Here is a 13,472-nt window from a genome sequence, read left to right as displayed (position 1 = left end):
GGCAAATTTTGTCCGGTAAAGATATGCTGGAAAAACACAGGCCAGCAAATCTTTATTTGGTAACTTTAAGGTGCTAAAACATGAAATAGCCAATTTTTAAAACACTAACCTATGAAGCTTATATCCTTGATACTGAAGGTACTTTAAGAATTCTTGTGATCGTTCTCTGTCCTTCTTCTTTTCTTTGTCTGTGAGAAGATCATAAGGCACAAGCTGCGGATGGATACCACCTCCTGTAAAGTTATATACAATAATAAATATTTCATATTTTTCAATGCTTAACCTTATTTAAAAATTTACAATAAGAAAAATATTAAATTATGTGATGAATTGAAATATAGAATGCATTACACAGTGTCACACTGTTTTTATAATGAAATAGTTATATGACATAAGAAAGTTTTAATTATTTTTAAATTATGTACATAATTAAAATAACATCATTTGAAAAGAAGAATAAAAACTTATGATTTAAACAACAAATTTTCAATCAACTGTTGTCATTAGTTATTTTTTTTAAATTGCAATAATGAACCCATACTTCAAATACATTAGTAACATTATATTATAAAGTTTAAAACTTTATAAGTTAAAAAAAAAAGATTGTTAAACTGAATTGATAAAGTTATTGTAAATTACTTTGTGGAGAAAATATAAAATTGTTGTCTGTTGATCTGCTAAGATGAAACAATCTAGAAAGTAAGAAATCCCTGAAAAATGGGTAAATAAACAATTGCAGATTTGCTTCTGCAACTTTATTTCAATGAAAGAAATTTCAATGATTAATGATTAACCTTTAGTTATAAAGAATTACAATTTGACAAAATGATAATAATTAAATATTTTTGGTTTCAATTCATTCTTCGTCACAATTATTGAAGTCATACCTAGCCACTTGATGGCAACTATTGCAAAAGTATTACTGAACTGAGTTTGTCTACTTCTGTTTTTTGTGTGAAGTAATTTTCAATGTGTTAGTTTTTTCTTGTTCTAGATTTGTACAACTTTCTAAGTGTGCTTATATTATCATTATTTCAGCAAAAATATATATAAATTATTGTAATACATTAATCAATAATTTTATTTTAAATAATTTACAAGGTACTTATTATACAATCTACAGTTGCATAACCTAGTAAATTTATATAATTTAACCTACACTCACACCTAATAATAATGTATTTTGATGTTCTACAGATGTTTTGTGAAGTGTAAATAATAACCTGAATACTATGTCTTGTCTATGGGTATATTAATAATCAAGTCCTAGAGTTGTCTAAGAAGTCAGATGCACATCTTGCAAGTTGTCACCGAGATATAGAAATTTCCAGGACTGGAGATTTTAATATCTTTGGGATATTTCTATAATATAGTTTGTTAAAAAATATTCCACAAATCCTGCAGCAAGAACATCATCCACTGGTTATCATGTTAAAGTACTGTCTAGGTATGAAAGACATTGGTCATAAAGGCTGATCTTGAATCTATAAAGATGGGCAATTCAATACCAATTCAAAAATTTAAATACATCTTCTTACCACATGTAATAAGTTCTTCTTTTTTCTTCTTCGCCCAAATATCATGAGAATTTTCTGCAAGCCTTTCTGCCATATTTTGCATCTCTCTGCTTAGAGTTAAATTACTCATATCAATTGGATTTGGATGGTAATTGAATGGTGTTGACATATCAGCCTGCAAAACAAACAATGTTATTGAAATTCTAAAACCATAAGAAGGATTAATTTGTCTACACATAAGATTACATTAAATTGTAGCACAATCGTATCAAATCAAAGATAAATATGCTTCTTTTTATGAATGAAACTTACAGGAGCATTTGGTTTAGATTGTCTGCGTACAGATCCCCCACGACCAAGAGGGACATCTGCTTCACTGTGTTCTACTGTCCAACCAATAGCTAATAAAGCTTTTAAGGATTCTCTGACAGGTTCCTTGTATCTTTCTCTTTCCTGAAACACATAAAACATTTTGATATTAGTTTTTATTTTAATAAAAACTACGATCATCTAATTCATTCAAAAAAAATTATTTACATAATTGTCTTACTCTAAAAATAACTCCAAAAACTTATGATAATAATTTTTATTTTTACATACTATCTATACCTGCTGAATTAAAAATTATCATGAGCAAGTAAATTTTAATCCCTTTTTCCACAACGTGAATAAAATTGTGTATAAGAAAAAAGATATGTATTTTAAAATTATCTGACAGTCTTATTCTAAAAAGAAATAATGTCTCTGTGAATGAATGACTTTGTAAAAACTTTATTATATGTATATATATTTATATAATACAGTCATACATATATATATAATACAGTTCAAGGTTGTCTGAAAAGTGAAAAGTTTTGAGCCTCAATATGAAGATGGCAGCACTCATCAACAAAAGTTAGGGAATGTATTCGCACAAACGTTGAATGACACTCACTAAAATTTCAGCTATTTTGGATACTCAGTTGTTGTTTCATAATTGTTTGAGTAAGTCATTGTGAGTTTTTTTATGAAAATAAAAAAAAATTGAATATCGTGCCATGATTAAATACTTGCATTTAAAAGGGAATAGACCTACATAAATTAAAACTGAGTTGGAAGCTGTTTACAGGGACTCTGTCCCATCATTTGCCACCATGAAAAGATGGGCAGCTGAATTTAAACATGGTCATACCAGCTTGGTTGATGATGAGCATTCAGGATGGCCAAAAACTGCAGCCACCACCAATATCATTGAAAAAGTTCACAAAATGGTACAGATGACCGATGAATTAAGGTTAGAAAGATAGCAGAGGCTATGGTCATATCGAAAGCATGTGTTTGTCATATATTAACTGAAGAATTGAATTGCGTAAGCTATCTGCACATTGGGTGCCTCATTTGCTCACTTCGGACAAAAAACGCATTCGAATGAACAACATTTCCAAGGCCATGTTGGAACAGTTTAAGCAAAACAAGTCAGATTTTTGGGGTCGATTCGTAACTGTAGATGAAACGTGGATCCACCATTACACTCCTGAGAAAAAAACAACAGTAAAAAACAGTGGCCTGCAAAGGGTGAATCTGTTCCAAACAAGGCGAAGATGGTTCCATCGGCTTGGAAGGTGATGGCAACTATTTTTTGGGATAGTAACAGAATTTTGTTTATCAATTATCTTCAAAAAGATAAAACAATAATGGGACAGTATTATGCATCATTACTTGACAAGCTAAAGACAGAAATTGCAAAAAACGACCTCATATGAAAAAAAAGAAAAAGCTTTCCCATCAGGACAGTGTACCTGCTTACACTTCAATGGTTGCCAAGGCTGAAATTCATGAATTGCATTTTGAAATGGTTGACCACTCACTGTATTCTCCAAATCTAGGCCCAAGTGACTTTTTCTTGTTTCCTAACCTTAAAATTTCACTTGGAGGAAAGAGATTTTCATCAGGCGAGGAGATTATGCATATCTTTTTTATTTTTTTTCAATTAATGCATATTTTGCAGAAAAGATGCCAGCTACTATTTGGAAGGGTTAAAGATGTTAGAGCATCACTGGAAAAAGTGTATCAATTTGAAATTCGACTTTGTTGAAAAATAAAACTATATTTGACAAAAAAATTGTCTTTCTATGTTACAGTAAAAAAACTTTAAGACAACCCTCGTATATGTTGAAAAAATATTGGATTTATTAACCTTATTTGTTTTTCTGATAAATGAACTTGTTTTTATTTATATACACTTTACTTTACGTGAAACTAAAAATTCAGAGGATATCTAACCAGTCAGTTTAAAATTAATAAGTTAAAAAGTAATGCCACTCAAGAGAAAATGAATTTTGATTGTTACTGTTATGAATAATGCAAATTATTATTATTATTATTATTATTATATGTAAGTGTATTTATTCAGATTTTGGAATTTGTAGATAAAACAAAATTCAATCTTAAACCTGTGATCTGTTATACTCATGCACAAGGTGATTTTTTTCACTCTAGGTGAAAAAAAAGAATTAACTTTTGAGATTGTGAAACAAAGATTAAGTTATGAACATTTTTCACTTAATGTTTAAAGAATACATTTAAAATAAAATGAATTTTCCTGTATTTTTCTGTACTTACATAATCATTCAGCATGTTGTAAGGTTTTAATCTTGGATGTGATTTTTGTTGATCATTCCATTGTTCACCATATACCCAACTATTTTCTAATTTACGACTTGCCCAAGCATCATGATAATGTTCAGAAAATTTTTGTACTATAGAATTCAAGTCATTATCTAACTGAACACTGGAAATAAATGAAAAACAAAGTCAAGTAAAATTAAATAAAAATAATAACAATAACAGAATAAACTATAAAAATACTTAAAAATTCTGAAAGAATGAATAGCAAAACAAAAATAAAATAACTGAAATTAAACTGCATAATTATTTTAACTACTCAAAAAGCTTTGATGAAAATATCTTGATGAAGAAAAATAAGTGGTGGCTTTCAATAAACTATGTTTGATTCAGTATTGTAGAATAATTATACAATCTGACTAAAAGTTTAAATGACTTACTGGTATTTGCTGATGAAGGTTCCATTAATATTACTTCCTTAAAAAAATAGGTCATATTTAACAACAACCATTACATGTAAAAGATTTGAATTTGTCACCATGAACTATGTGTACATATAGTCAAGTCGTGGTATGATTTGACACAATAGTTACAAAAAAAAAAAAATTGAATTAAATGGTTATCAGAAAAGAAGAATGACATTGTACTCTCAAAAAAGTCATTGAAGTTATAATTGTTAATAACTGCCTAGTGTATAAATAAAATTACTTAAAATACAATAATAAAGGTAAGATTTCCATACCCAGTTGTTTTAACTTATTTGAAAAATCACAGGAAATAAATAACTGTTTATGTGAAAGAAGTATAATAATAAATAAATAAATGTATGAATAAAAAATGGAAAGTGGAAACTACCATTTATTAAGAATGCTGTTTTTAAAAAAATGCTATCCCATTTGAAAAACTTTCTCCAGTTGATTTAATTATGATTATTTAAATCCATTATTATTATTATCTCAGAGATTGTATGACCTACCCAGTGAAAACAGCAGCATTAAGCTTTAGTTGAAGAAGCCTAGAGAGAGGCTTCTTAAATTAAAAGTAATGATACTATAACATTGTGTAATGACCAGTTATTAATAGATGAATTTTAAGCATTTTTAATAGATGCTTTTAATAAATTCAAAAGGGCATTTAGGAATATTATAATAATGTATACTACTATACAAGGGATAATTACTGTAATAACTGAAGTTTGGCAAAGAATATTAGACAAAAACAACTAAATAAATGGTAATGTCACTTTTTAGCTTCATATGCCATTTTAGATCAAAGGCTAAAGCACAGTGTTAAAACAGCATCTTAGATAGTGTTCATTACTGTAGCAGAACAGTTACCAAGAGATTACAATTAATTACCAAGAGATACAATTTTATTTAATTGTATTAATTAAAAATATATAAGTGCTGATAAAGAATTAATGAAGTATGAATAATGATCATTTGGATGTTAAAATGAAATTAAAATACTTCAAGTAATAATGAAACAAATAAATTTATGAAAATCAGATATGCTTCTTTCAGTCCAGCAACGTAAATTTTAAAGAATTAAAAAAGTGTTTAAAGAAAAACTATTTTCATATGCAGATTATTGAATTTCTACCCAAACTTTGGGAGGAAATTTTGACCTGCTAAGATGATTGAATTTAGAATGTAGAAAGTAGTTTTTGAAAAAAAACAGTTAATAGATACTTGAAGATTTGCTTCTGTAACCTTATTTCAATGAAAGAACATAATTTCAATGACTAATGATTAATTACTTCCTTGTACGAAATAAAGGAAGCACTGTGATCATGAAAAATTTCCATTTTCAGATTTCAATGGAATATCCATTTTGATGTCCTGAATCCAGTTTGATTAGTTTTGGTGTGACGTCTGTACATACATATGTATTTCGCATAAATAATTGGATTTAGGACTGTTGTAACATCTAGTGGTACACTTTCCCTTTTGACTGCAATCAACTGAACCAAAAGTGTCCAAAAAAGCCCAAAATCCAAAAAATTGGATTTTTTACTTTTTTTTACAGCAGTAATAACCCCTCATTGAAAGCTTTTCAGCAATAAATCATAAGCGGTCTTCTTTTCATTGGTTTCAGAGTTACAGCCACATGAAATTTTAATTAATAAAATATTTGGATCTTATAAGGGGAAGGACACATTGATTTGAATCAGACTTCATCTACTTTTTTTTAAATTTAAATATATTGATTTATTAATAATTATTAATTTCTGATTGTAAAAAAAAATTTTACGATTAATAATTCAAAAGTAACAATAAAAAAAAAAAAATAATGAAAAAATATCAGAAGTTATTAAATGAAATAAAATTTTATTTACTTTTCATTTAAAAAAAAAAAGTGTATATGTAATTTAATAGGCGTAAAAGAAAGTCATTCAGATTTTTTTATTATTTAATAACCTTGAAAACATTTTGGTAATTATAAAGATAATAAACTAATAAAAAAATAATAAATAAATAAAATATATATATGTACGGTAAATTACCTTGTAGTATTAATTGGCTGTGGATTATATGGCCCATCTGCTGGCCCAGCTTGAGCAGCAGTTTTTGAACCATATAATTCATCATCATAATTCTTTGATAATGAGTAATCTGGTGGCAAAGCACAACCAATAGCAGTGAGACATGGCAGAGCTTTTCCAAAAAGTTCTGGATCATAGTCCTACAAATAGAGGTTATTATACATTAAATAAAATTCCAAAATCAAGAATAAAATAAAAACTATTGATGCACTAAAAAAAAATTTTATATCATAGTAAAATGAGAGAAAATGATAAATGGGCTAAGACCAAATCTCTTCAATAAATAATTTTCAATAGTTGACATAGTTTTTTTGTTTTCAAACAATTTTTAATTCTAATCCACATGAATTTAAAAATAAATAAAATAATAATAGACATTCATAAATATGTATGTACTCTCTTATATTTATATATTATATTAGAAAGAATATGATTCTATTGTTTTCTAAATATGGTTTAATTTAGAAGAAACAATTGACTTTTAATTTGTTGGTTTATAAATTGATTTATTTAAATAGAGTTGTTACTTTTTACTGTATCTGGTAGATATTCATGTGTAAGGTAAGAATTATATTACCGCATTATTTAGTCTGTTTGCAGAAAAGTCGCAAATCACTTATATTGCAAGTCTTTCTAAATAATATTTCAAGTTATAATGGACACTGTTAATAGATTTAATTCTTAATAAAGTTTCAGAGTGGACAAAAGATTTGTGCTTATTTTCCTGCAATTGAGGTAAACAGTTTGAGGCCTTATGAGGCCAGTTATATAGATACTAGTTACTGGTATGGATGCCAGTTACTGGTAAGGCTCCTTCCTGGATACTGTCATCAATCACCATTCAATAATTGGGTTCTAATTAACACATCTTGATCTTGTGATCCAGAAATCCAAGCAGCTATATAGACCCCGAATCAAGAAAGCTATATTAGGTTCTGGAATGTCATATAAATCAATCATCTACTATTAATAAAACAATAGCATGAACAAGTGTACAACTGATTTCTTTAATAATGAAAAAACTTACTATGTCTGTGAAATATCCAGTTTCCTTATATCATATCATACAACATTCAACATACTAGAACTCATGAAAGTAATACTTAAAAATAATGTGTACTTGTAACAAAAAAATGAAACAAAATAGCTTTAATACAGCTCATAATAGAAAAGATGTTCATTTATAAGGAATATTTTAACTAGTATCTTAATTAAATTTATATTAAAATTTTCTAATAAATAACAAGCAATTATTAAGTCTTTTCAAGATCAGTTCAGATTAGGTTATAATAACCATGTAATTGGGGATGAAGGATGAATAATTTAGAATAATGAAATAGATTAGAAAATAATAACGAATTGAATCAAATCAATCAAATAACAGATTAGATGATAAAATATAAAGTTTATTGGCTCCTCATAATCGTACTCATACCTCAAAATGTAACAAAAATCCAATTTCACCTCCCAATCCCATCACGTGACCAAAAGTAATACTATATTTTTCTTCAGTCAAAAAAAATTTTTTTTTGCAAAAAAAGAGAAAAAGATTATCATGGAAAAAAATAGTTATTAAATGATAAATAATATTAGTCTGATCACAGTCTCCTTTCTGCTGTTTTGAAGATGAGAGTTTTAGAAGCTTGTTCTGACAATTCATAAGGTGATGCTTTGAATTTTTTTTTCAAAAAATGATGAATTTTTAACTTAAATTCTTTATTTAATTCAAGGAAATAGAAGACATTTTCAAAAATTTATAAAACAATCTAATTAATATCCATGTAAATTTTTATTATTCATTGCTACTGTATAATTCAGTAACCCAGTTATTCATGTGCTGATATTTCAGTACAAAGAAATTAATCCCTAAAAATAAAGTACAATTAGGATAACTTGTAATAACAATAAAAAAATTTACTAACAAAGGATTCAATTGACAAGAATTATTCAGTTTGAAAAAAAGATAAAAAATATAATCAAAACTGCATGAATTCAATAAAAAATAATTATCATACCATGTTTGAAAGAGAGTCAAAAATGTTACTAAACAGCATCATTGTTAAACGTTTTTCTTCGTCACTTGATGCTCCATATAATCCCTGCCCTCCAGTTGAACCGTAGTATTTAGCACAGCGTTCATAATGTAATGTAAGGAGCTGTAAAATATTTAAAAAAACAGATTAGAAGAATATTTTATAAAAATTCATAAATGTTTATTGCAATAAAAAAGTTTATTTATTTACTGAGATATTTAAACCATAAGATAAATAATATCTGAGATGTGAATTAATATATATATATATACATACTATGTTTGGCCTCACTTAGATTTAAAATTTTGTTCTTTTTACTTAAGTTTCTGTAAGAAGATGCTGCCAAAAGAAGTAAATGTAAATAACAATAAAGAATTCGCTTTGGCTTTATGTAGCTCTACATCACTATGGGAAAGATTCAAATTCATTTATAAATCTGCTGGTATGACAAAAAACAGACCAGTTCAAATTCAGACAATTAATTCTAATTGAACCTGATGTTTGCATTACCACTGCAAATTGGTCTTTAGCTCAACCACCAGAACTGTGTCAATATAATTTCATTGAGATAAGATAGTTTTAACTGTTGAGATAATAATAGTCTGTTGCAAGCCATTATTAACTTAAAAGTAAATAGAAATAAAATAAAAAACTATCATAAAATACATATAACAATACTATGAGTATACTTTTTTTTTTCCAAACGCCTATAGATACATCTTTTAAAAATTAAAACATGCGAATATTAAACAAGTTTTAATTTTTTTTTTTTTTTATATTTCTGTTATGTTTATTAATATCTTTTTAAAGTTCATAACAGCAGAATATGTTGATAAATAAAAACTTTACCATTAAATGCTGACTAATGTCCAACGTTTCTTGCTAACATGCTTTCATAATATACATACACTACTTTAACAACAACATTACCAATGTTATTACTATTATTATTTTTTTTTTTTTGCCATTGGGGGCATCGATTGTCAAGATTACATCGTGCTGATTCTCAAAACAAAAAGTGGCATTTAATGAAAAGCATGATATAATCAAAAAAAGAAAAGTATACACACGTTAATAAAAGTTCATACACCCGAACAGGATGCAAAAAAAAACAAAAATAAAACAAAGAAAAGGTAAATTTAACTATCCTCTCTGGACATAGAATGTATGCTATATACAGTAGAAGAGTCCGGCCACATAAAGAAAAAGTAGCAAGTCCCTAATAGCACAGCACACATCCCTCATTTCTCAAAATTCTCTTTATTTCTCCTCCTATTTTAAATTGATGACACAGATTGCAATGTACGATGCAATCCTCTAATAAGTGTTTGTCTGTCAATGGTTGCTGATACTCCTCACAAACTGGTTGATTACTGCCTGACAACATATAATTAGATGTTAAATTCGTATGCTCTATTCGCAACCGTATCATAACCTGCTCTCTCCGTTTTAATCAGAAGTGGAGTGGCCCACTTGCGAGGAGAGTCTTTGACGGCGTTGAGCTTCGTGGTTAACCCACTCCAAACTCTGTGCCATTCATGTCTGAGACAAGCAGATATGTGACACTTAACATCGCCAGGTCTGACGGGAATTTCCCCGGGCTCAGGCTCGTCAGCAGTCACTCAACCTGCCTCATCCGCAGCCTCATTACCAACAATACCAGAGTGTCCCGGGATCCACATCAATGAGCTCTGTTGCTGCTTCATGCTTAGCACCTGGAACAATGCAAGAATTATTTTCACTCAAGGGGTCCGTTGAGTACACATCTTGCAGTGCTTGAATACTACTCATTGAGTTGCTGCAGATTAAAAAGGATGGTACATTATAGTGCTCACAATACCTCAGAGCTTGCCAAATGGCATACATCTCAGCTGTATAAATAGATGCAACTGCTGGCAAGGACCACGAATGACTAACGCCAGCACAATGGAAGGCATTGCCAACGCCGTTCGCCGTCTTAGAGCCTTCCGTGTAGAAAACCAGTTCTTGGTTGTGTTCGCCCACAAGCTCTTGAAAACGATGAATTATTTCCTGAGAATTGCATTGCTTAAAACGTGCTAGATCCATTTGAAAAAATGTCGATGGAAGCAGCCATGGTGGTGATTCACACGTTGATTCAACAACTATTGGAAGCAAAATATTGTACTTGTCCATCAATTCTCGAGCTCTGATTCCGGCCGGTCTGGTATAGTCTGACACCGGTTGTAACCTTCTTGGAGAGGATGCCTAATGAACGCTGGTGTATTTACATGGTGTGGTGAAGACGTGACATTGACCGCATAGCGCAGTAACAGGATGTGTCTTTGTAAACGTAGTGGAGACAATCCTGATTCACATACAAGGCTGTATCTACGAGGACTGGTGCGAAACGCTCCAGTCGCATATAGAATTCTGGCGTTTTGTATGACGTCCAAGACTTTTAGACAACTTTTTCGAGCCGAGGAATATACGACACAGCTATAGTAGATTCTTGAAAGTATCAATGAAGTATACAGACGTAGAAGAACCTCTCTCGATCCGATCCCCAATTGATATTCGACATACATTTGATTATGTTTAATGCTCGTTTGCATTTTGCTGCCAACCATCGTACATGAGGACGCCATGTAAGATCTTTATCAAAGATTAGTCCCAAAAACTTGACTTCTTCTTTATACGGAATTTTAACACCCCTTATTGTAAGTCGTGGACTAGGGTGCGCACCTCTAAAGCGACAGAAATGTACGGCGCATGACTTTTCAGTTGAAAACTGGAAACCGCATCGACATCAACATCAACATCTTTTTCAGCCGCATCAACAATATCATCGATTGCTTGCTGTAACTTGTAGCGGACCATTGCAGTTTCCGTGCTAGCATAGAAAATCGCTAAATCGTCAACATACATACATTTACCAATTCCTAGTGGTATTGCTTGTAGAACACTATTGACAGCAATTGTAAACAGGGTGCCGCTAAGGGGTGATCCCTACGGAACTCCATTTTGTAATCACCTACTTGTCGAATAGGTGTTGCCAACACGTACTGTTATAGTTCGGTGAGATAAGTAGCTTGTAATAACCATGGAGAGATTTCCACGTAGTCCCCACTCATACATTTGTTTTAAAATTCCATACCTCCATGTCATATCAAATGCCTTCTCAAGGTCGAAAAATACGCCTACCTAGTGCTTCTTGTTAATAAAAGCATTCTGTATAGGGTTCTCAAGAAGTATCATGTTGTCAATCGTAGAACGACGCTGTCTATATCCGGTTTGATACGGTGAAAGAAGTTGCTTCCTTTCCAACAACCATACTAAATGAGCATTTATCATTTTGTCTAAGAGTTTGCCGATACACGATGTTAGAGATATTGTTCTGTAACTCTTAGGGTCCAAAGGATTTTTTCCTTGTTTCAATAGCGGTATGATCACTGCTTCTTTCCACAATTGTGGAAATGAGGCCGAGGTCCATATTCTATTAAGTAGGTGAAATATCCATGCTTTATTATCGTCGTTAAGTTTTTTGACGAATGCATATGGAACATCATCATATCCAGGTGAAGTATCACCGGAGTTTTGCAGAACATGATTGAATTCGACGAATGAAAATGGTATGTTATAAAAAAGGTCCGTTACAAAGTTTAATGTTGTTTGCTCTCTTGAGATGCTAATGAAATCGATGTGATGATTTTTATTGCTACTCACAGTTTTGAACTGATCGCCCAATAATTCAACTATAGCCTTTTAATCGAGTATGACAACACCGGCTTGTTTGAGCGTGTTTAATGAACGGTTATTGGACCTGCCAGCTATGGCTTTAACCTTCTTCCATACTTGCGTAGCTGATGTGTTACTATCGATGTATCGATGGAGGATACATATGCCCCCCAGGATGCTTTTTTCGCAGATAATATGGTGCGTCTGTGGTAGGCACGATGTTTTTTAAAAGATATGAGATTCTCCAGGATAGGACGTTTCTTGAATATATAGAAAGCTTTCCTTTTCTTACTAATAGCTATATTTACTTAGACTCCCCACCACGGTACACTGGGTTTCGTCGAAGTTGCAGTGGTTTTAGGAATGTTTTCCTTTGCTGAATTTAAAATTGCCTGCGTTGCCTCTGCTATATCCTCATTGATGTTTCCAGTATAACTTAGCATAATGACGTTGTCTGTTTAGCCAATCCAATCGGCATGTTTAAGACACCACCGCTGAATAAACTTTGGTGGCTTCCGCCGTATATCTGTTGTGATTATAATTGGAAAGTGGTCACTTCCATGAAGTTGTTGGTCAACGTTCCAGTCTAAGCAAAGTGACAATACTGGACTGCAAAATCACAAATCTATCGCCGAAGTTTCACCGTTTCGTATGTTGAAAAAAGTTCCTGTACCTTTGTTTAACAGGGTCAGCTCAGTGTTTGATATAAATTCTTCAACGTCGCGCCCTCTGCGTTCCAATTGTTGTGAACCCCAATGTGGGTTATGCGCATTGAAATCTCCTTCCAGAATTATCGGTCCTGGGAGTTGGCCATATAAGTTCAGCAGATCATCAATGTTCTATTTGCCGTCCGACAGATATGTGTTACAGACGGAGACTTCAACTGGAGATGATAAACATACAGCGACAGCTTGTAACATAGTATTCAGTTGTATTCGTTGAAAATACAGATGCGAGCGTACAAGAATGGCAACACCACCGCTTGCTCGTCGATAAAACACAACATCTGCACGTATTACATCATATCCACGTAGACGGAAATCATGTTCTGGCTTAAAGTTTGTTTCCTGAAGACAC

At 31.0% G+C, this 13,472-nt stretch overlaps 1 protein-coding gene across 1 annotated transcript in view; it reads right to left on the bottom strand.

Annotated features, from left to right (window-relative positions):
- Positions 1-13,472, bottom strand: part of RyR (Ryanodine receptor) — a 559,410-nt gene that overhangs the window by 119,794 nt on the left and 426,144 nt on the right. The window contains exons 56-61 of the mRNA XM_075355178.1: positions 8,682-8,822; positions 6,628-6,806; positions 4,119-4,287; positions 1,830-1,970; positions 1,539-1,692; positions 110-233 (exon numbers count right to left, since the gene is read on the bottom strand). Coding sequence (XP_075211293.1) covers positions 110-233; positions 1,539-1,692; positions 1,830-1,970; positions 4,119-4,287; positions 6,628-6,806; positions 8,682-8,822 — 908 coding nt within the window. The remainder of the gene's footprint in view (positions 1-109; positions 234-1,538; positions 1,693-1,829; positions 1,971-4,118; positions 4,288-6,627; positions 6,807-8,681; positions 8,823-13,472) is intronic.

This window comes from Lycorma delicatula, chromosome 2, assembly GCF_047948215.1.
Source record: "Lycorma delicatula isolate Av1 chromosome 2, ASM4794821v1, whole genome shotgun sequence".
Classification (NCBI taxonomy): Eukaryota; Metazoa; Arthropoda; class Insecta; order Hemiptera; family Fulgoridae; genus Lycorma; species Lycorma delicatula.
The sequence above is the reverse complement of the archived record's forward strand: the minus strand, read 5'-3'. Positions and strand labels throughout refer to the sequence as shown.